Source organism: Papio anubis, chromosome 12 (assembly GCF_008728515.1).
Source record: "Papio anubis isolate 15944 chromosome 12, Panubis1.0, whole genome shotgun sequence".
Lineage (NCBI taxonomy): Eukaryota > Metazoa > Chordata > Mammalia > Primates > Cercopithecidae > Papio > Papio anubis.
In genome coordinates, this window is record NC_044987.1 from 122,431,444 (window position 1) to 122,455,639 (window position 24,196).

A 24,196-nucleotide genomic window follows, 5' to 3' on the forward strand; every position below is an offset into this window, starting at 1 on the left:
AGAAGAAAAAGGCAGCCCCAAGGCTGTGCCCAACCTCCTCCTAAAAAGAGAAATCCTGGCCGGGCGCGGTGGCTCAGGCCTGTCATCCCAGCACTTTAAGAGGCCGAGGTGGGCAGATCACCAGATCAGGAGATGGAGACCATCTTGGTCAACATGGTGAAACCCCGTCTCTACTAAAAGTATAAAAAATCAGCTGAGTGTGGTGGTGGCGCCTGTAACCCCAGCTACTCGGGAGGCTGAGGCGGGAGAGTGGCTTGAACCCGGGAGGCGGAGGTTGCAAGCTAAGACCGCGCCACTGCACTCCAGCCTGGGCGACAGAGCAAGACTCCATCTCAACAACATCAATCAATCAATCAATCAATCAATCAACAAACAATAAATAATAAATGAAAGAGATCCTAAGGGCAGCTGCACCAAGACAGCACTGCGAGGGAGGGTCCAGCCCGGCGATGGGGACATGCAGCGATGGGGACGCCCGGTGATGGGGACGGGGCACCAGGAATCGGGTCGGGATTCCGGCAGGGGAGGCGGGTCCATCTTTGCTCAGGAGTCCCACGCCCAGGGGTCTTTTCCACAGAAGAACCGATGCCATCAGTCATAGACACACAGAGTGATCCAGATGTCCATGGAAGGCACACACCACAGGCCAGGCTGCTGCGGAAAGGAAGGGTCCCTGTGACAGTGTGGAGGCATCTCCACTTTTCCTTGCACACATGTGTGATTTGCTTGCATCAAATACACACCAGGCCAAGGAAGGCCACGCGAAGGGGAACGGACACACTCACCTACAGGGAGGAGAGCAGACAGGGACAGCGGCACAGGCGAGGAAAACGTGGTCCCTGTGAATTCACCTTGTTTTATGTTTTGACTCTGGACCATAAAATATTTTATATATCATAGAACAAAATCCTAGTGCTTTGCCTTTTTCAAAATTTTAGACAGGGTCTTACTCTGTCACCCAGGCTGGAGTGCAGTGGCACGATCTCAGCTCACTGCAACCTCCGCCTCCCGGGTTCAAGCAATTCTCCCGCCTCAGCCTCCCAAGTAGCTGGGGTTACAGGTGCTCACCACCACACTCGGCTGATTTTTGTATTTTTAGTAGAGACGAGTTTCACCATGTTGGCCAGGCTGGTCTCAAACTCCCGACCTCAGGTGATCCGCCCACCTTGGCCTCCCACAGCGCTGGCATTCGCGGTGTGAGCCACAGCACCCGGCCCGTTGTGCTCTTTGAATGCATGTGGGGTGGTTCCGAGTGCCGGATCCCTGCAGCCTGTGTGGACATGGCCCCTTCAGAAAGAACCACAGGAATGCACTCGGACCCTGGAGGTTTCCTGGACCACGCGGGGTGCGGATCAAACGCAAAGCCCGTTGAGTCGGGGGTAAGGGGGCATGGTCATGGCTTCCCGGGGCTCTGAGGGCCTCTGGGTCCCAGCATGTGGGCTTCTTCCTAGCTCTACCTTTCAACCACCTTCCCAACGTCCTGGCGTGAGAGGGGCCCCATTCTTGGGCTCAGTCACATCTCCCAGCTGCCCAAGCAACAGGTTCCTGCTGGCGGCGGATGCCCAGGACATCCGGGACACGGCACCCTGTGCTCCCTCGGCAAACGCGCTGAGGCCTCGCACGTGGGCCCCTGGGCCACGTCCTTGGGAGATGGCCCCTGGGCCCCCGCCTGCTGGTATCACTGGCCCACTCCCTGTCACGGCCACTCCCCATCTCTGCCTCGGGGCCCTCCCTGCTTTCCTGAGCCCGGCTGTGCCCTGAGGTACTGTGGTTTCCCAGCAAGCTTGGTGTTCTGTCGCAGGCTTTTAGACGTGCCGTTTCTTGGCTTCATGTCCAGCACTAACACAGGCTCAGCTTCTGTCAGCTGTTTGGGCAAAAAGTATGCACGGAATCGCAGAGCTAACGGCTGGCAGTCTGCTGTGGAGTCGACACTGCAGAAAGGCTACATTCAGGTGGAGGCAGGGAACCAGCAGGCATGCCTCGGGGGTCGGGCAGCAGAGGCGGCAGACACCCCACCGTGTCTGTGGACGCTCCAGCAACATGTCCGTGCCTGGGTGTGAGGGCGGCTAGGGGTCTCCGCAGGGCTGCTCACATTTAAGGACGCTGTGGTCCCTAAGCATGAGCCACTCATCACTAGGGGCTCAGACTCCTGAGCTGGGGGTGCCACGGTTCCCAGTGGGCTCTCTCAGAACGGGGTCGTGCTCCACGCTCACTCCCAGATGGAAATGAAAAGGCACAACAGAACCACCCAGTGGGGAGAGGGTGCCTGGGCCCGAAGAGCAGACCCACACCCACTGCCACTGTTGAGGGAGGAGCTCCCAGGACTCGCCTCTAATTCAGTCTGGGAAACAAAGGCCAGGCTTGGCCTGAAGGCGTGCGGTTCCTGCTCGAGTCTGTTAACGAGTGCGCTCGGACTCTGATTCCTTACTCCCGCGTACTGTGAATTCAGTTAAAAAATACTCGGGAACAAACATGGTAAACCTTCCCTTAAAGAACTTTATTTCTCTATTTTTATATGGATCATTTATTAAATTAGGAGGCTAAAAAGTAAAAATATATTTTACAATCAAAGAAAAATCTGGACAATGGACCCCAGTAAAATAATCAGAAGCACATGTTCTGAGACCCCACCCGCTGACACCCTGCAGGGCAGCGCCGTGGAGAGCATCTGCAGAGTAGAAAGGAGCAGGGAGCCTCCGGCGACCTGTCTTCTGTCTCCGGAGCCCTGCCCGAGGCTCCGAGATGGCACAGTCAGGCTGTCCTTAGTGACCGCTGCCACAGAGCTGGCAACTGGCATCTTCAAACCCAGGAGCAGGAGTGGCAGAGGCCTGGCAAGGCCCGGGCCCTCAGACACCAGGGGCCTAAGCCCAGCTCCCAAACCCGCTGCAGCCTGCCCTTGTGAGCTGGCGAACAAGCCTGTCCTTCTGAGTGCAACGACCTCATCCACACCTGACAGGCAGGGGCAGGGGCGGGTGGGGGGCGTGAACCAGCTAATTCTGGGACCGCTTGGAGGGGCTCAGCAAGCTGCTTCTACAGTAAGCCTTCAAGCAAAAAATAAAGCATAAAATGCAGGAAAGAAGAATCTTATTAAAGGACTTACAAAATGTGATTGATCTATTAAAAAAATAAAGCGTTCGTGAAAAAGAAAACTAAGAGATGGCAGCAAGCGTGGTCATCGGCAAAGGGTTGCTCTCCCTCTGGCGAGGCGGCCCCCACCGTGCGGCTCCCTCCGGCCCCCACTCGTCATTGGCAAAGGATTGCTCTCCCTCCAGCGAGGCGGCCCCCACAGTGCGGCTCCCTCCGGCCCCGACACGGGCTGCTCAGGAGCTGGCAGCAGGGGCCACGTCCTCTCCAGGAGACACCCACAGAGCCACACGTGCATGGTGTGGCAGTCTCACTGCACCCCAGCAATGCGAAGGCAGAAACCGGGGCTGGTGGCCACACCTGGGCGCCTGGACGCCGAAGCCCCCAGCACAGCGAGGCCTCCAAGTGTGGCCTGTGGTCCGTCCCGGGTAAGAGTTATTAATATCACAGAACATTATCTAGAACATTCCAGTCCCGCCTGACACCTTCATTCCCAATGGAGAAGACGTAAGACCAGGCCATCCGAGACGGAATCCCAGGGCCCTCTGAGAGGTCGGTGTCTGCTGAGCAAACACCATGTCTGTCTTCTTCACACGATAAAAGGCCTTTAGGACCCACGGCTGAAGAAGGTGCCTGTTGCCACCATGTCCCTCCCCCACGGCCACCACACACTTCAAGTTTACAAAAATAAATATTTATCAACAGTATATTTGACAAAAACCACCCCCAGTCGGTGGCGGAAAGCAGTATTTTCTAGCTGACACTGAAACTTAACCTATTTTTTCGAGGGAGAAAAAGACTAAAATGTAAGCACTAACTTCCTCCTTCTGCATCTTCCATAGAAGACCCACTTGTGGGCCTTCTCTTTCTGTTCGTATCAGTGGGTTTCCGTCCGAAGGCTGGGGGCAGACACTTGAACCACAAACAGCAGACATGCGGGTGCGCACACAAGCGTCTCGATGGCATGCGGATTACGTAAAGTGCATCACTTGTGAGAAGTTTCTCAAATTCCTGACTTTCATAACCAGGTGTCACCTAAAATCTGTCCTGCAAACCAAGATGCTACACGCGGTGCCCAGGCAGGCAGAGGTGAGGCGAGCCTCCCGCCTCAGAAAGCTTTTACACGGCCACGTTCGCCAGGCTTCCCGAGCCCACACTGAGCCTAGGTCCTGGGCACAGCAGCTGCCCAAGCTGTCGTCAGCAGTCGGCTGGCAGTGCCGCAACACCCTCTCAGAATCATGCACGTGCCGCCTCTATCACCTCCCACCCCAGCCTTGCAAGGCCTGTTGAGAAGAGAAGCCCCCTGGGAGGACACCACGGAGCTGGCGTGAGCAGCAGGACAGACGGACGGCAGCCCTCCGCGGGTGAAGGACCCGGCTTCAGATGCCCGCTGGCTGGCAATCAGGCAGAGCCCGGCCAACTGTGCCAGGCTCCCCTCCTCATGCCAGGTGTGGGTTCATCCTGCCTTCAGGCTGGAGTCTGTCCCAAGGCTGGCTGGACAGTGGCCAGGTGAGCCAGGCCAGAGGCCGGCCCCACGCCATCCACAGGAAGCGGCTCAGCTCACCAGACCCAAGCCCTGGGCAGGGGCCAGGCTCACAGCAAAGCGCGTTAGGGCAAGGACGTGAGTTTTCAGCTGGGAAGTTCTAAAAAAACCCACAAATCAGTGTGAGGGATTGTGCGTGCCTTAATCAACAGCTCTATTCCAATTACGTCACATCACAAAATGCCATGAATGGAATCAGAAGGCGCTCCACCACCTCCAACACCCTGGCAGAAGCAGCTGCTCTCTACAGCAAGAACATTTTCCAGAACAGCATGAGAAGGGGAGACGCACGTCCTGGGGACAGGAGAATGCACCGAGACCTCCCAGCACAAGAGGCGAAGGGAGCCCCCGCCCCGTCCTGGGCCGCCAGGAACCGAAAACCCCCATGCACCCAGAGCAGGCGTGGGCGGGGCAGCCCAGACGTCCACGGGAGGGGCGACAGGGGCCGTGTCACGGGGATCTTGTTGGGACAGCATTCCTTGGGGAGCGCCCGGTCGGTGTGTCTGAAGAGCTGGGGTGACACGGCAGCGAGGGCGGAGGCTCTACGGCTCCTCCCCCATCTGCAGCAGGGAGTTGATGGCGGCGTCCTTGTTCCCTCGCTGGGCTTCCAGCACCGAGCGGATCACCTCCTGGTCCATGTTGGGGAACATGTCCTGGATGGCTTTCAGGTCCTCCTCGCTACAGCGGGGCTGGGCGTTCACGGCGGCCGGGGGCAGGGCCACGGGCACCATGCCGGGGCTGCAGACGGCGGGCATCCCTGGAACCAAAGATCAAGTTTGGTAAAAACATCGGAAGGTTCCAGAAGTGCCACACTAGCTCCTGCTGAAAGAAGAAAACAATGCATCCCACCGGCCTTCCTCAGGGAGGGGCCACCTCGGGTCTCAGCAAACACCAGTCCCGAAAGACACTCTGGAAATACAAACCCTCAAACAGCAACGCCAGGCACAGCCACGGGGAGGCGGGGCAGGGGTCCCCAGGCACAGCCACGGGGAAGGCGGGGCAGGGGTCCCCAGGCACAGCCACGGGGAAGACGGGGCAGGGGTCCCCAGGCACAGCCACGGGGAAGGCGGGGCAGGGGTCTCTGAGACGCATCCTTCACTAACTCATGTTCCTTCCACACAAAAATCAAAATTTGATCTTTCAAATCTCACCCGAGCCTGTTTTCTAACTAGCAGGCTGGGGGGTGGTGGTTTGATCCCTTCAGAACTCGTGAATTTGCACTGCACACGCTTGTCTTCACTGACCAGAGGGCACACAGCATTCTCTTCATCTGGGGAACGGACTACACGAAATGTCACGCCCGCTGATCCAAACACTGCAGGGTCTGAGCCTCCTCCTTTATCAGGCATTCTACAAGATGCTTTTGCAGCTTGGCCAGTGTGTCACTGAACTGTGTGCTGGTGGAGCAATCACCACAGGCACTGAAGACCTCAGCAAAGCTGCAGCCGATGCCCAGAATGACAACCACACACACATACAAACTACACCAAAAAATGCTCACAAAACTCACGCAAGTCAGGCAGCAGGTGTGGTGCACCGGGGACCCTCAGTGTACTGGGGCCACCGTCCAGGGTTCCTGGCATCACCACCCCACAGCTACGCAGGCCCCTCGCCCCGTGTCTCATGCGGGTGGACACACTGAGATGCAATCTATCAAGCAGGAGCTGCACAGTGGTTCAGCCACTGCAGCACACACACCCCAAAGGCATGGTGTGGCCGGACTTAAAGCTCGCCTCCCAGCCTGGTGGCCACTCCCTAAAACCACAAGCAGCCCTGAGCACAGGCAGCGTGTGCAGGGCTCAGCAACCAGCGAGGCACAGAGCTCCTCCTGCAGCAGCAGCTGGAGCAGGGCAAGGGTTCACCGCGCACCCGTTCGTTCACCTTTAAAAGCACGAACGATCTCCCAGCTAGGCTCACTGGAGCACTAGAGCCCCAATCTGAGGATAGGACTTTTGTTCCTTTCTACACTCGGAGGACCCTAAAGGCAACAGAAGCCATTTCAACTCTGACCTGAACCAACACCGGCAACAAGGACCTGCAGTGGTGGAAACGGAGCGGACGGGGCTGGCCGCTGAGCCTCCAGTGCCGCTGTAAAGACCAGGGCTCCTCAGAAAGGAAGGCCACCGCTTCCCAGCTCCTTCCAGGCCAGGCCGACTCTTCCTCCACACCCACCCCTGCCTCCTCCGCTTCCCGGCTCTCTCTGGGCCAGGCCCACCTTTCCTCCACACCCACCCCTGCCTCCTCCGCTTCCCGGCTCTCTGGGCCAGGCCCACCTTTCCTCCACACCCATGCCTGCCTCTTGTCCTGGCCAGCGGACACCTCACCTCACTGGGAAAGCATCATCCCCACGCTGATCAGCCTTTCAGCAATGAGGGAAAATGAACCGAACCACGGCCAGGTGGGGACGTGGCCACCCTCACCACCCTTTCTTCTTCCTCAAACAGGACAAAGGCTCGGCCGCTACCTGTCCTGGAGGGACCCCCGGGACCCCCGTGGCTTTCCGGGCACCCCAGCCGGCAGGGGGGCAGGAGCTCAGCCATCACCTGTCCCTGCCCACACGGCTCCCCACAGCGTGGCAACAGGAGGAATGGAGCTCGGCACTGCCACTCTCTCCAGCCTTTTTCAGTCTGACGGAGAAGGGACAGGAGGGGAGATCGCTGCAAAATCGACAATGGTGACTGCGATGCTGTGATGTCATGGCCTGGGGCGCCTGAGAAACCCGCTCTGCTGACGACGAGGGGATGTGGCACCGAATGGCCCTCAAGTGAGTCCCAACAGCACGGCCCCAACACACTTGGGACCAGGCACCCCAGGGGAAGAGGTGAGTGCTTCCATGGTGTGGGCCGAGGGGCAGTGGCCCGGCTCACTCCCCTCCTCCCTGCAGGGCAGAGGCCATGTGCCTGGCCTGAGCCTGACCCATCCTGGTTACCAAGTGTGATATGTCCATCAAGCCCTCCGGGAATGGAGAGTGCACCGTGTCAGGGCTGCCTGGGGACTTCAGGAGGACAGACCAGGAGCTCTGGGGCCTGGCGGAGAGCAAATTCCCCGAAACGTGGGCAGAGAGGACGCCACGGGAGCCGGGGGGCAGCCCAGACCCCACCTGTAGCAGCCCTGGGAGGAGTGGTGGGCGGCTTCGCTGTGTCCCTGCTGTCCACCGTGCTCAGCGTTCTGCATCCACGCGGACGGACGTGCAGCACAGGACGGGCCCCACCTCACATTCTTCATGCCGCGTGAATCTGCTGTCACACCTCGGCAAAATCAAATACTCTACTGACAAACACAACGGTACCCAGGAAAACCAAAACCTGTCCCTTTTCCATTCAGGAAAAACTGCTCCGAGAACACCCTGACCTCAGACCACGCAGCATGATGAGCCCCGGCCGCTGGTGGGCAGGGGGGCATCGGCCCTGCTCAGGCTGAAGGCATGTGGCTCTGGGCCCCAGACGTCTCGCACGACAGTGGAAAGACATCCAAAGAGCAGGTGGGGACGACCATGCAGCTCAGAGACTGTTCCGGAACTCCCAAGGCTTGTTGCTCTTCTCCCTCCACAGAGCGTATCACAAAGAAGAAAACCTGCGTGATTCCTTGTTTCACAGCGACCAAGTTAGCGGGTTAATAAACACAACAGCAGAGAGCTCCACGTGACAGTCTGGGAAACTTAAGCATCCAATTCTCATTCTGAATGGAACCATTTTGTATTTTAAACGACATGTGCTGCTCAGCTGCAAACTCCGTGATTGTTGGAATTCCATCTGCGAGGGGAAGCATGCCTGGGCTGTCGGGTGAGCCCTTGGCTGGCCCTCTCTGGAACTCACGGGCGCTGTGAATGCTGGCTGTTCCCATGCATGGTGCCACGCGTGCACGTTCTCTATGGACCTCCCTCTTGTCCGTCCTGCCAGCAGGTGTCCACCTGCGCGTTCAGCTTTGCTTTCATACTTTATGGACAGGCATCTACGTCACAGTCTGGTCAGCTCCACAGAAACCAGTGGGGGTTGTGCCCACAGAGACGCAGGCCAGGATGACAGGAGGGACTGCGCTGCTGAGGACGTAGGACAGTAGCTGTCCCCTCACCCAGAGAAAAGCACTCCAGGCCTGTGTGAAATGGAGGCGCACAAGGGAATAGACAGAAACAGCGTCAACTGGCAGCTGCAGCCCTGGTGAACAGAGAATGAGCCGATGTACGCTCTGGTGCTGCCTGTCCAAGGCCGGGCTGGGGAGGCGCTGGACACCCCACTTTCCACGCCGACTCTCCTCCCACCACCAGGCAGAAGGAGGTGGAAAGCAAGACGGAGGAGGGAGAGCAAGGAGGGCCCCAGAGGACAGCGCGGCCGGCGCCACCATCCGCCTCTGGGCCTGTCTTGTGGGGACCCTCAGGGCAGACCCCTGGCAGTGGCTGCAGCCCGAGTGCCCCTCCTTGCCAGGGACAGCTGGAGGAACAGTGCAGGCAGGGCTGAGGCCCAGTGGCGACTGCACTGGTTTCTCACGTGCGGAGAACGCACAGGAAATTGAGCAGTTGGCTGCCGTCACCGACCTGGCGGTCTCTGTCCACTCTGCAGCTCCGTGGAAGAGAATGCGCTTCATGAGGCCACGCGGTTTCCAGATGCTTCACGCCTAGATGTTTCCTTAAAATTGAGGCTAAAAACCCCGCTATAATCACATGATGCCTGCTGCTATTTGAAATCTATAAAATATCTAATCTGGTAATCAAAATAATACTTTGTTTAAAAAAATCAAAACTTAAAACTGTTCTCTTCAGGCCATGATCATGGCATAAAAGCTTTAGTGATCAAGCTGTGCTTTGTGTCCCAGCCTCCCTGCCTCACTGTTGTGGTCACACTTTCTTTTTGTGAAGGAGACGGTCTGACCTCAGCGCACCCGGCTTCTGAGTTGCTTTGTGGGGGACTCTGGTTTTTCCCTGAGGAAAATGGATGGTCCTCGCGAGGGCTCGGCCAGCGTTCAGCCCTCAGTCTCCATAGAGGTGGCAGCCAGGCTCAGACAACACGGGAGGCTCTCAGGGCCTGAGCCCACCCAACGTGCACAGTGAGCCCCGGAGACCTGCACCCTGCGCGGGCGTCTCTGGGCAGTGCCCAGCAGGCAGCAGCTGAACAAAGGAGCGGCGGAAGGGGCTGGTGAGAAGCCGGGCTCTCCCCTCCTGGCCCGCTCCCACAGCCCCGCCTCAGCAGAGGGCTTCGCCAGGCTGCTGTGCACGCACACAGGCCCGAAGCCACGCAGCCAGGCAGAGCAGGCGGCACAGCCTTCCGCACTACGTGAGTCATAACCAGTTGAAGCTGTGGGCAACACACGTGCTCTGGCCAAGATGCACTTTGAGATTCCACTTCTGAGAAGAAAACCCTGGTGTGAATCCGCCGTGCTCGCCCAGTCGGCCCGAGACGCCCTGAGCACGCGGCCGCCAGCCTCTCTGAGGTCTCCGCAGACTTCGCCCTCCAGCTGGCAGCGGCTGCTGGGAGGACGGACTGTGATCACAGATACTCAGAAATTAGGGTACTCAGAGGAAGATCAGGGCATCAGCTTCCAGTGAAGAAGGGCGCCTTGTTCACACTCTACAGTGCTGTTAGGACAGTTAAAAAATACTTCAAAGGCTCCTAAAAGCAATGCTCTCCTAATGGGAACCAGGGCTCCTGGGAGAAACAGCTAACGCCAGGGCTCAGGCCGGAAATGCAGAGAGCCAGGGGCTTCCTGCAGTGCCAGGAAGCAGGAAGAGGCCCCGAGAAGGATCGGAGGAGGCCAAAGAACAAAGACCCTGCCTGAGGGGGCTCCCTCTGGCCAAGTCTGGGATAATTTGAGTGAAAAAATAAACAACATTCGTAAGGGATTCTGATCCACGGAATAAAATAGGAAACTGCAAACCCTTTTTCTGAAGGGTCAGATAAACTGAAGAAGTTTATCTGAAGAAGTCGGATAAACTCGGGCTGACAAGGGTGGGATCTCCCCGTGGTCCTGCGGTGCCTCCCACACCGACACATTTTAGCTCCCGGCGGGATCTCCCCGTGGTCCTGGGGTGCCTCCCACACGGACACTTCTTAGCTCCCGGGAAGCGGCCAGGCAGAGCCCTGTGAGGGGTGAGCAAGTCACACCACTAGCCCTGCACTGGATGGAATCTGTACTGAGTAAAATGCGAGGGCCCTGCCAGCAGCCCTGGGGAGACTCAGCCCTACCCTGCAAGGCCACATCAGCAGCCCCACCAGGTCCCTGACCAGAGCACACCCCAGGAGCAAGATGAGGACCCCTCCAGGCCAAGGGAGGCAAGGCCACGGAGGGCCAGCGACCCCGGGTTGGATGCTGTGGCCCCCCAGGACACTCAGACGGGGTCCAAGCAGGGGACAGTGTCACCTTCATCTGGACGGCTGTCCTGTGCCAGGAACACCCCTGCTTTATGGGAAACGCACACCTGGGGGTGGGGTGTGGGGCTGGGGGCTCCGGTGGGGCGGCAGGTGGACGAGTCCTCACGGGCTCTGGCAGATGTCCCTGCATCTCCTTGGTAACTTTCCTATGAAGTGTGCGGCTGTTTCAAAATTTACAATGTCTATCAAAAGAAAATTTCAAAGTCTGTTTATAAAGAAATCTAGCCTTTCCTAAAACAAGCATTTTAGGGAAAACTTGAAAGGCATCTACAAAGAGAATTAAGGATAGGAACCAGAAAGAGGTATGTCAATCAATGTTCTCTGTCATCTGAATGCTCTTCCAGCCAGATACACCCCGGCGCTGTATCCAGTCGATGGAACTGCACCCCCCAAAAAGACAGGCCGAGTCCTAACTCTAGCCTGCACAGGGGGTCTTAAGACTCAGTCTCTGCAGATGTGAGCAGGTGAGGATGATGGCATGCTGGGGCGGGTGGGCCCTCAATCCACGGACTGGGGTCCTCATGGGAGGAGGAGGAGGCAGCCACAGAGCGCCTGGCCCAGAAGCTAGAGGAGACGGGGAGGATCCTCCCCACAGCCTTGGCGAGTGAGCGGCCCTGCCTGCCAGGGCTTGGACTTCCAGCCTCAGGAAGCTGGAGGGCCTGGGTCTCTGTTCTTTCAGGATGCCCATCTGTCTCCAACTCAGGACAACCAAAAAGAACTTCACTAGCGCCACGAACTGCACGCCACAGAAGGCACTTCCACCCCACAACGGCAGCTCTGGGCTGTCCCAATTACAAACCAGAACCCCCAGGAGCCACTCCAGGGGCACCCAGGGCACAACAGGGCCCCCAGGGCAGCAGAGCTCCCCTGGCCAGGCTCCAGGCTCAGGAACACCTGCGGGGCTCCCGTGCTCGCCCGTTTCTCTGCCACAGTGCTGGCTCTTCCGCTTACCCAGATGCCCGCCCTCCTCTAACTCTGAATGCCTAACGGCTGCTTCTGCGTTTCTGGCTCACCTCCGGTCACTTCCTATGAAGCATCCTTTCCTCAGTGATGGGGCGCAGGTACTGCCTCTGCTGGGCTGGTGGTTTTCTTTCTTTTCTTTTCTTTTTTTTTTTTGAGATGGAGTTTCGCTTGTCGCCCAGCCTGGAGTGCAGTGGCGCAATCTTGGCTCACTGCAACCTCCACCTCCCGGGTTCACGCCATTTTCCTGCCTCAGCCTCCCAAGTAGCTGGGACTACAGGCGCCCACCACCACGCCCGGCTAGTTTGTTTGTATTTTTAGTGGAGATGGGGTTTCACCGTGTTGGTCAGGATGGTCTCGATCTCCCGACCTCATGATCCTCCTGCCTCAGCCTCCCAAAGTGCTGGGATTACAGGCGTGAGCCACCGCGCCCGGCCCCAGGCTGGTGGTTTTCTAAGACACTGGACACCACAGAGGCCCTGCTCAGACACGGGCTCTGCTCTTTCCTCTGGAGAAAGGCAGCCCTGGCACCTGCGCAGGCGGCTTTACGTGGAAACAGAGTCTGCGATGTGAGCAAGTGAGGGCAAGGCCATGCTGTTCTCATAAGCAGTTTCGTCAGAGAATGTCCTGAACACCAGTGGACAGACCAGAGTCTCCCAGCGCCATCCCCTCCTTCCCACCATCAGGCTGGGTTTCAGGCCACATCAGGTGGGTCTAGGGCAAGGTCCTGACTCCCAAGGTGGCCTTTCTGCATCTGTGCGGGATGCTGGCAGGACTGGGGTGCTGACCAGGCCTCTCCACTCCAGCTGGGCTGGACACCAGCACCAGCCTGACAGCACTCTCGCCTGCCAGCAGCTCTGTCCCACCCCAACCCCAAAGCAGCCCGAGCACAAGCAGCCGGGGACTCACGCAGGCCCCGAGACCCTCTCCCAACACCACCACGCATCCCCAGCACCCTGCCCACAACTTGGCCACTTCCACGGCCTGGTCCCCCAGTGCAGAGGGACCCGCGCTCTGCCAGACACCAGCTCCCCGGAATGAGAGGCCACCTTGGGAGGAGAACCAGGGAGGCCACAGGCTCCCCCCGAGCACCTCCTCTCAGGGGCTGCTGTCCCCCCGCCTGCTGAGGACGCTGGGCCCGTCCATGGTGGGGGCCGGCCTTGCACCAGCTGCTACGACAGCGACAGCTGGACCAAAAATGCAACAGCGTGAAAAGCGACATTCCTGCTTGGTGTTGCTGCAGCCACCGGCTGCTCACTCTTAACAGTGACACACGACAACGGCCACGACAGCACAGTGCAGAGCACGCGTCGCCCGACAGGGGTGTGAGGTTCTCCTGCAGAGAGCTGGGCACGGTGAGGTTTCAGTCACATTTCCACACCTCTGAAAATTTCAACTCATCTCATTTCTGCCAACAATTAGAAAAAAACCCAATTCTATTCTCTAGATATGCAAACAAAATTCAAACGTAATCCTTGGCTCCCTAGCCTAGAACGATCTGCGTGCAGTCGGCACGTCTGCAGGATTCTAGAACGAATGACGTCCCCCCACCGGCGCTCTAAGCCCTGTTCCCTCCTCCTGCGCCTGCCCTAGGCCCTGGGGTTTCTACCAGGGGAGAGGCACCCAGGGAGGAGGGGGCACACGCACCTGTGATGGGCACGTAGCCGACGCCCTGCTGGTACACCGTCGGCATCAGGACCACAGGCTGGGGTGGCATCACCATGGCAGCTGGCAGCAGCTGGAACACAGCGGAGATGGTCCCGGGGTCAGGAAGGAACATCTACCCATCAGAACCTCAGGAATCGCCCTCCCCATGCTAGCCCCGAACCCAGCTGTGAGCCCTGAGTGCACAGGGGATGCCGGGGCCCACTCCCACCCCCGCACCACCTCCTCACGTCCAGGAGGTGACATGGCTCAGGCTTACAGATCCCCCGCTAACTGTGATGTGACGGAGAGACGATGGGGTCAGGAGGGACATCCCAGTGTAGGTGTCAAGAGGGCCTGGGGGGAACCACACTGCACAGCTGTGGTGTCTGAGTTTAAAACTGTCAACTTGAGATAAGTCACTGCACTGCTGTCGTCTCTGAGTTGAAAACTGTCACCTGCGGGTAAAGTCACTGGGGCGTCATGACGGTTCTGCGTATGAAAGCGTCGGTTAAAGCTGCGTCCTGAGACATTTACACGTGGTCACTCACGGCTGGGACTTGCTTTAAAATATCCCAGCGTTAACAAAAAGGGAGTGGGAGGAGCCAAGATCGCCCAGAAGAGCGGCTCCCTGCTGCGCCCTCTCCGCTGTCACGTGGGCCTTGCATTTCCCACAGCACCATTTTTCAGTAACAACCTAAAAATTCCCTGAGTGATGATACAGAGAAGATGGCAGGAGTTCTGTTCCAGGAGCCTCTAACTGGCCCTCCTGACGCCCCCAGGAGCTGCAGGTGTCCTGAGGATATAGACAGCTGGGAGCCAGGGCAGCTGACGTGCTGGCCCCACGGCCAGGCCTCGACTTCCTGACCCCGAGCGCGGCAGCCCCCAGGCTTCCCCCACATCTCCAGAGATGCCCTTCCACACCCTGGCCAGTGCCTGCCCTGTGGGGAGGAGCCTGGTGTCCCGCAGGGCCCAGGGCTGTATCTCAGACCCTGGAGGGCTGCTCAGCTGGACCCTAAGGGCAGAGCTTGAAAGGGCTCTGAGGGACCTCCGAGGACACAGGGGCCTGCAGTGGAGACCACCACAAAGGGTGGGCCCATCTTAGGAACACAAACAACCCTGATGCTGTTTCCCCAGACAGAATCGATGGGCAGGAGCAGTGGGCGGGGCAGCTCCTCTCTGCCACCAAACCACCCAGGGCCCCTGCCCTCTGTCCTCAGAACGCTGAGCCCTGCTGTTTGACGGACTCAGTGCCTCCAGGAAAGAGACCAGGGTGTCTGCGGGGTGGCACAGCCCCGACGTGTCCCAACATACCCTGACCCGCCCCACCCCAAGGCCCCTGACGCGTCCCGCCCCTCCCCGCTGCCCCTGATACCAGGCCGGCAGCTCACCGCGTAGGACATGACGAGGTTGATCATGCCCTCCTTGTCGTCCCCCTGCCTCCCGCTCAGGCTGTACCACTTGTCCTCCACCTTGCCTTGCCTCAGGGACTCGGGGATGGTGATGTGGGTCCACGCGATGCGGTCGTCCATGGAGAAGGCTCTCTGGGGGAGAAGAGGGAGATGCCCCAGGCATCAGGGAAGGGGCCGCCCTCTCCCCGCGGTCGCACCATCATGGGCCCGTCTCGAGTTCCCATCTCATCGGTGGAACAGGGCTCCCACCTGCACCCACACCCCATCAATGAGACCCCTCAGGCAGCACGGGCTTCACGGTCGTTTATCAACGATCCTTCCCTCTCTCCACCAGGATGGGCCAGGGCCAGGGCTAGGTCTGGGGCTGGGGAAAGTGAGGGTCCTGGGCTGCTGTCCTCCTCCAGTTCCAATTCAGGGACACTGGTTGCTCCTCCCCAGCCCTCAGGGCCCCATCCTTGCTCCACCGGCTGCCACCTCCCAAGCCCCAGAGCAGCCGGGGCACAGGCTGGAGAGGACATGGGGTCTGCCTCCCACAGCTGCCTCTGTACTTCCCATGCGCTCTCCACTCTTCTGAGGGCCAGGGAGGGGAAAGCAGGTCAGGATGGGGAGAGAAAAGCCAGGAGGAAAAGGCAGGGCCCAGGCAGGGAGGACTGGCCATTTGCTGGCCTGGCTGCCCCACACTGCTCCCTAGCCCCCACCCGTGCTCTAGCCTCCCAATGGCACAGGTGCGAGGTGCCAGGACCACGCGGAGCAGCAGCCTCGCCACATCCCCCTCTGACCTTCTGACTCTGCCTCAGAAGCGCTGCAGGTGCAGCCATGGACAGGACTCAGGACCCTCAAGGGTCACAGCCACTCGCACCATCAAGAACAGCCTTCCCACCCGGCAGGCGGCCGGACTCACTGGAAATCCCACCTGCTGGTGAGCGGCCAGACCCGGTGCACCCGCCCAGTGGAGGGGACACGTGCACGCTCTGTTCCTGGGTCATGCTTGTCACTGGGGATGTTTCCAAACGTAAGGGTGTTCAAGGAGCTAGAAACAATCTCTCTTTTTCACATTCCTTGGGGAGAGTAGGACCCTGTTATGCACCCAATGAAACACCAGGTGGGGACCCACACCTCGAAGCCAGCCAGGAACGTGGTTGTGTCGGCAGGTGTGTTCCCACGGCAGCCACGCTCAGCCACGTGCGGCCTCCCATAATAGCTGGCATGTCCCTCTCACCTCATCGAAGATTTCGAGATAGAACGAGTCCACGCCTGGGGGCACCGTGCAGTGGATGACCTTATTCCAGCGGGGATTCTTGGCACCATTGTGTGCCGTGGGCGTCTCATACACCGCGTAGCCCAGGCGCAGTCGGCAGTAGGGGTCCATGCGGGTCATGCCGTAATTCTTGGCCAACTTTGCCTGGAATGAAGCCAATGTCAGGAAAAGGAGGTGCCAACCATCGGGAGAGGGTGGGTTCCCTAGGCCATCTGCCTCTCTGAACCCTTCCATGAGGCCTTTTGCTAACATATAGACTACAGATACTCAGAGTCGCCAGAACACGACTGTGACCTGCTTCCCAGGAGGCCAGGAGCAAGAACACTGAGCCACAGAGGAATCGTGCAGTTCTGAGACAAAGTACGTGGCTCATCCTTGACAGCAGAAACCTACAACACTCACAGACACAGCTGAGGCCGCCACTCAGCCGCCACGAAGGGTGCGCTCTCTAACCACCTCAGAAGCAGCTGAGGAGGGAAAGAGGAGGAGGTCCCGGCACAGAGCTGAGAGCCAGAGCACGACAGGGAGCGTGAACCCGCCCCGGAGCGCGACGACCCGACGACCCGGGAGACAGGGAGCGTGAACCCGCCCCGGAGCGCGACGACCCGACGACCTGGGAGACAGGGAGCGTGAACCCGCCCCGGAGCGCGACGACCCGACGACCCGGGAGACAGGGAGCGTGAACCCGCCCCGGAGCGCAGTGACCAGGAGAGGTGCGTCCCTGCTCCAGGCGGGAGCGCGGACACCTGCTGTGCATGATTCAGACGTCACGTGGCTGCTTTCCTCCCCGTCATGAAGGCAGCAGCCCTGCCTGTGCTATCGGAGCAGGTGGCATTTTGGGGACAGGAACTTGTCTTTCTTGTGTCTCCCAATCACAAGGAGCCACATCACATGTAGACCATGAGATTCGACTTCAGGCCAGGCACTCAGCTGGGCTGGGACATTTGAGGTCCGCGGGGTGGGAGTGAACGTGTGTTACAGGGAATGAATATTCAGAATAAGACAAAAGACTGTGGCACGTAAGACAGAAGACTGTGGCACGTAAGATGATTGCTCAGCAAACAAACTCAACGTGGATGGCAGGTTCAAATATAAAACCTAAAACTGTAAAACTTTTACAAGAAAAAATCAGGAGAAAAGCCGTCGTGAGCTGGGTTGGGTTCAGCCCTGCAGCTCCGGCTGCCTCCCTGGAACGCGGACGGCCTCCCCGCACTGCCGCCACCCGCTCTCCTGCGGCCAACCTGGCTCACCCCCAGGAGCTGGGGACAGAGACCCCAGGAGCCATCCCGGCCCTCCCAGCCACACAGAGCCCACCAGTTCCTCCTTCCCAGTATAACAGAGTCCAGACACTGACCCCGACCCCTCTGAGGGCACGGCCTCCCCGTCCTCTCTGCCCTCTCTCTGAAGGCACGACCACCCCATCTGCACCCCCCCCCGCCCCCCCTGAAGGCACCACCACCCTGTCCTCACCGCCCCCTCTGAGGGCACCGCCACCCCGTCCTCGGTGAATCCTCTCTGAGGATACCGCTGCCCTGTCCTCACCGCCTCCCTCTGAGGGCACAGCTGTCCCATCGTCGCCACCCCCCGTCGCACAGCTGAACTCTCCCCTCCTGTGCCCACATCTCTGGACTGCCGGGTCCTCTGTTTTCTATTCTCATCCACATACAAGTTCCCTCCTTTCACTTCTAACCAAAACTGTGACCAGCCGTTTTATGTCAAAACCGCCCCATTCTTGGGTCCTTAATTTTAGCGGGTTTCTTGGGTGGCCGGAGCGTGCTCTGGAATACTACGGAGGAAGAGTTTTCTGGAAGCTCCTGGGTGACTAGCAGCTTCCAATTCCCTTCTGCTGCACACCCACAGATCTGCCAGATCAGCTCTTACACTTGAAACTCCGCCCCTCTAAACTCCTTAGAAATTGCCCTATTTTCTGGAAGGTATGTAGCAGGAAAGTCTGAGACCAGCGTGATGTTCCCAAGCTTTCAGGTAACTGTGCTGTTTCTGCCTAGTTGCTAAGACTTTTTATTATTATTAACTTTAAAGGCTTTGAGCAAAGCCAGCTTTCTGGGCGGCACGTGGGACTCCCGCTGCCAGCGTCCCTGTGCCCGTCACCGACACCTGCTCACACTGGGTCCTGCCCGCTTCTGTCACACTCAGCCTTGTCCTGTCATTCCCGTCTCCTCCCACCGCCCTCTGCACTGTGGCTAGAAAACTCTAGAAGGAGCGTCCTGTGACATCAACTGCTCTACTGAAGTGACCTCCTTGATGTTTACGGAAGCATCTGCCCATTCACTATGACCCCACACAACCACACGCTGTTGTGATGCGGCAGACGCTGCGGGCACTGCGGGCACTACGGACACTGCGGGGACACGCAGGCACCGCTGCCTCCCCGACAACGGGCAAGAGACGCGCGGCAGACACACGGCATGGCAGACAGCGCTACCACTGCAGGCACGACCAGCTCGGAGGACCAATGTGTGGGCTGCAGGATCTGGAGGAAGAGCTGCAGGAAGCGAACGGCCAGGGAACAGGAAGGTCAGGAGTGACCGGGGGAGGCAAAACATGGGCCCCGGCTTGAGAAGCCTGGGCAGGACAATGCCCACGAGAAAGGCCTGTGCAGGGAGTGACCTGCTCTGGCCACAAGCCAGTGGCTGAGCGGAGGCAGTGGGTGGTGCAGGGGGCTCCCCGCCTGGACCGGCGGACGGTGGCGCCTGTGCTGAGGGTCAGGCCTGAAGGGCAAGAGGCGGAGATGAACCGTGGAGCACCAGGAGCACCAGAGCTTTGGGCCTCAGCTTCCAGAGTGTGGGGCAGCCACCTGCAGACACGGGGGAGAAGCTGGGAGGGTGGCTTGAGAGGTCCACCTTGGGCACATGGAGTCCGGCGTGCCCACGGGACATCCGGGGAGGCCATGTGGCCATGGTCTGTACCTGGGAATCTGGGGTGGAGCTAAGTGTCTGGCTCAGGCTGGGACCAGCACACAGGTGTTTAGACCCACAGGGACGCAGGAGTCACTGGGGTGTGTGGGCAGAGACGGGAGGAGGGCTGAGGACCAGACCCCTTGGCATCCCATTGGGGCCCCAGGAGACGATGAGGGGAAGCAGCCAGGGGAGGCAAGCAGGCAACCACATGTGCAGCTGCCCAGAAGCCAAGAGAAGCAGGAAGCGGGTGCTGAGCTACGTGGCCCAGTGAGGAGGCAGGAATGTTCCCCCTCACTGGAGCTGTGGCACGGAAGGCTGGGTGAACTCGCGTGGAGGAAATAGACAGGCTGCCCGCAGTGGGCTCCAGGATGTGGGAGAAGACCAAGGGGGGCCGGAGGCGTGGGCAATGCCAGGGCCACCTCCAAGGCCCAGCCAGGTCTGGAGTTTGAACTGTGAGGCGGAGTGCCCTGCGGTCACCAGGCCCTGCCAGGAGGTAGCGGCTGAGAATGGGTGATGGCACTAGGTGGCCTGGTGGCAGCTGGGGCAGGAAAGCATGGGCTTACAGGAGTTCACTGGGTGGGCAGAGGGATGGGCCACACCAGCAGAGAAACAGCTGCACAGGCAAGGGTTTGAGACACGCTGCGAGGAAGGGGTGATGGCACAGCTGTGCCCACCACACCAAGTGAAGCCCCTGAAACCAAGACTTATTTGTGAGGTCCGCAGCGACTCTTCTGCCTGCTGTATTTGTGCATTTCTATAAAAGCATGCGTGGCTCACAATGCGTTTCCTTTTCCTGTGATCTTACGGAATGTTTTGGTGTGATCAAAATCGGTGTTCAATCTGCCGATTTTGGTTTTCACTTGAAAGTCCACTGAGTCACCACGTCCTGGCGGCTGGTGTCCAGCCCTGAGGCTGACCGAGGGCTGCTCTGTGGGGAGGGGAGGGTGCGGGCACTGGCACTGGGGCCAACGGGAAGCCACTCGCGCAGCACACGCCGAGTGGTGGGGGGCCAGCTGCGCCTCCTCCAGCTGCCGGCAGGGGCCCGGGAGGCATCCTGGGGCATCCTCAAGCCTGGTGGTGGAGCCGGTCGGACCCTACACGGCACCTACCCCCACTACTCATCATTTGAGTTATGTTTGGCAAAACCCGGGGTCAATGCCAATATTTTTCACACAGATCGTTTTCAACATCACACCTTTCAGGAAAAGTGGGAATCAGAAGTTCCGTTTGCCCGCTTAGGAAACGCAGTGTAAACGCCGAAATCCTCAATCCCACCCCACCTGAGCGCACCAGCCCCAGGCAGGCAGGAGGGTGCCCCAAGGCCCACCTGAACCACAGTGATGTTCAGTCGGCCCACGGTGCCCACGGCGCCTCCGTACTGCAGCTGCTGGGCCGCCTGTGCGTCCAGCTGGACCTGCCGCTGCTGTTGTGTGGGCGTGATGCGGAGGAAGTCCTGCGGGAGCTCGCCGATGTACACCTGTGGGGCCGGGGACCAGAGAGGCAGTGAGTCAGGGTGGGGACACAAAGCAGCCCGATAGCAGCTGCCCCAGCATTCCCGCGACCCGGCCCCACCCCCACCCATTTCCTAATCAAGTCCTGGACTGTGCTCAGCCTCCGTTTCCTCATCTCTAAACCCAGGGGTCACGGGCGTCCAGCCTGGGGCCTGGCCCCCAGCGGCACAGGTGCAGCCCTTACTCAGGAGATCCCCAAATGCAGATTTCTGCCGCTAAAAACGGGTTCCTGTCCTCAAAGCCTGGTCAGGTGGGTTTTCAGGTCATTTTAAAGGGTCTCCCTTGCACCATGTGTGCCCATGGCTTCCTTCTCCTTGTCCACAGCTAAAGGCAGGGCCACTGAACTGCAGGTCACTTGGTCAAACAAATGAATGAGACAAAATCTGAACCTCGGGTCTAAAGTGATTTGGAAAACCCTCTGCTGATATACTTCAAATGTTTCTACATGAAACAGCTGAAATTCAAAAGTACCCCAGAAGAACACAGGAAGTAAATTAATTCCAACCAACCACGAAAGACCTCCCCACTCTGCATCCTGTCTCTCCTCGACCCTCTGTCCACCGCGGCTGCCCCTGAGGGAGGAGAGAGGATGGGCCCGTGTCATGGACTCCCAATGACACGGTGCCAGGCAGGGCTCCAGGAGGTTCTGAGTTCAGCCCTGCACCTGCTGTGCTCTGGCCGCCTGGCACTTCAAAGGACCCCACAAGGGTCTAGCTCCTCACCTGTGTCCCCATCTAAGGCCTGGAGAGCACAAGCCAGTCAGCACTCCACAACCAACGGGAGCAAACAGAAGGGACTCGGACAATCCAGCACTGCTTCGCGCGGTTACGGACTCAGGCCCCCGGGTCTGGGGAGCTCTCTGCAGGCTGCGCCCCAACCTGAGCAGCCAGCGCGGTGTGTGCTCAACCGCTCTTCTCTAAAAATCAACACACACTTCGTGCCTTTCCCCACACTTTACCCCGTTTTTGACCGGGACACATCACGAGTGACCTTTGCCCCGTGAGAGAAGCCATCTTGTGAGAACAGCAGAGCGCCCCGGCTTCACCTCCGGAGGGTGTGGCACAGGCCAGGGCCTGAAGGGACCCCCTGACGGACAAGCAAGGAGGGTGCCGAGGTGCCTGAGGGGAGCGGGCCCATGCCAGGAGTCCCAGGCCAGCCTCCTCTGGGCAGCCTCTCATGAGGCGCTGTACAGCTTACCAGCAAGCTCTGGCTCAGGAGGGCGCTGAGAGGCCCCGTGGCACAAGATGCTAAGCACCTGCTCCTGTTGGCACACAGGAGACACTGGGGTACAAAAGGCCAGGGCCCCTCACCTGCCTCCCAAAGGAATTCACAGCCCAGAGCTCTCTCCCCGGGGGACACCTGGCCACGCAGGACGCGCCTCCCTGCCAACTTCACAGGGCCCTGGCACAGCCCATGTCCGCAGACTCTATCACTAGCTCTGTCTGCTCACCAGGAATGGGTTATCTTGCGGAAACAGACTCGTGCTAACCAAGTTCTTGGGATTAATATACACCGGCCAAATTCCTGTTTATTTGTGACAACTGCTTCCTCCGTGCCACACACACAGCTCCGGGGACATGGCAGGAAAAGCACTGCATCTCCTGGGCACACGTGGGAGACAGACAGGCGGCTCATGTCCTCCTGGGCACACATGGGGGACAGACAGGCGGCACATGTCCTCCTGGGCACACATGGGGGACAGACAGGCGGCTGCGTGTCCTCCTGGGCACATATGGGGGACAGACAGGCGGCACGTGTCCTCCTGGGCACACATGGGGGACAGACAGGCGGCACATGTCCTCCTGGGCACACATGGGGGACAGACAGGCGGCTCATGTCCTCCTGGGCACACATGGGGGACAGACAGGCGGCTCATGTCCTCCTGGGCACACATGGGGGACAGACAGGCGGCTCGTGTCCTCCTGGGCACAGGTGCAGGACAGACAGGCGGCGCGTGTCCCGGAAACAAAAGCATGGAGAAGCTGGTCAGGGAGAGAGTGTGGGTGGTGACAGGGGTGTGTGGAAGTGGGGTTCACAGAGGCCTCTGAGGGAGCACTGTGGGTCCCTGGCTGTTCTGGCTCCGGGCTGTCCTGGTACTTGGAGGCGCCCGGCGCTCCGCTCCATTTCCTCACTCTGCGTGTCCATTCGAGACAACGGGACTCGCTCCCAGCTCATTGCTGGGAGAAAATAAAACTATACCCGAAGGCCAGATGATCAAGTGTCATCTCCAACAAAGATTTAACCATAAAACGACAAAAAGGAAACGAGGGCTGTTAACGTAAGCCGTGTGGACAGAACACAGAAAGGGGAGAAGCAGCCCCCAAGGATGGAGCTTGTCAGCCCACGCAGCCCAGGGAACGTGGCCAGCACCACGTGGCAAGGGTGCATCCGGCTCCCCAAGATGACGCACACCTCACCTCTGGGCTTTCTTCCCCAAAACCCACACCCCGATTAAGAGACATCTGACAACATTCCTGACCCGTCAGTCCTCCTCAAACTGTCAAGGTCCCAAAAACACAAGGGAAGCCTGAGAGACGGCCCCAGATTGGAGATGGAGACACAAAGGCTAAATGCAAAGTGGGGTCCTGGGACAGCAGGGGACAGTCATCGAAAAACCAGGACATCCAAACAAAACCTGGAGCCAGCAGTCATGCCCCAGGTCGGCACCACAGCTGGGAGAGCCGATCCCGGGGAGGGGAGCGTCGGCCGGGGAACGTGGGTGAGACACACAGGACCTCTTTGTGCCAGCTTTTCAATTCCATCTAAAACTGAACACTACAAAATTGAAGGTTTTTCAGAAAAATATTCCACTTAATCTAAAGAGAGCAAGAACGAGAGAGGAGTGGGAGGAGAGGGCTTCAGTCCTCCCCGTACAAACACTGGTTACGCAACCTGCTGCCCCGCCTACGAGGGAGAGGCAGCTTGCCGGCTGCTGCAATGCCCTCGTTTCTCAACTGAGAGCGAAGCCCTTCAAACAGGGAGGAGGGAGTTCTACCAGTTCATGCTCCATGAGTCACAGGGGAGTCCAGGTGCTGAAGTAAACCCTATCGTTTCAGTGATGACACTCAGTAAACATCTATTTTGAATTTATTTTTTAAATTCAGTGCTAATCCTAAAATTTACTTTTCTCATATTACGATGGAGGAGACGTTTCAATGGTCACATACAAATATATGCTGTACCCTGGTTCAAAGGCTTGGAAATATAAAAACAAAAATGATTACTCCTGATACATAATGGATATTTTTCTAGAGTTTTCTTCCATGTACAAGATGTACATACTGGCCGGGCGCGGTGGCTCAAGCCTGTAATCCCAGCACTTTGGGAGGCCGAGACGGGCAGATCACGAGGTCAGGAGATCGAGACCAGCCTGGCTAACACGGTGAAACCCCGTCTCTACTAAAAAAATACAAAAAACTAGCCGGGCGAGGTGGCGGGCACCTGTAGTCCCAGCTACTCAGGAGGCTGAGGCAGGAGAATGGCGTAGATCCGGGAGGCTGAGCT

At 58.7% G+C, this 24,196-nt stretch overlaps 1 protein-coding gene across 3 annotated transcripts in view; it reads right to left on the reverse strand.

Annotated features, from left to right (window-relative positions):
* TOLLIP (toll interacting protein) overlaps nucleotides 1–24,196 on the reverse strand; it is a 46,362-nt gene that overhangs the window by 13,321 nt on the left and 8,845 nt on the right. For 2 of the 3 annotated variants that reach the window (XM_021925392.2, XM_021925391.2), the window contains exons 2-5: nucleotides 20,509–20,658; nucleotides 16,225–16,407; nucleotides 14,985–15,137; nucleotides 13,597–13,687 (exon numbers count right to left, since the gene is read on the reverse strand). In XM_021925392.2, the coding sequence (XP_021781084.1) occupies nucleotides 13,597–13,687; nucleotides 14,985–15,137; nucleotides 16,225–16,407; nucleotides 20,509–20,658 (577 nt within the window). Of the gene's footprint in view, nucleotides 1–2,476; nucleotides 5,385–13,596; nucleotides 13,688–14,984; nucleotides 15,138–16,224; nucleotides 16,408–20,508; nucleotides 20,659–24,196 lie in introns of those variants that run through there. The other variant, XM_003909367.4, reaches the window with a different exon arrangement.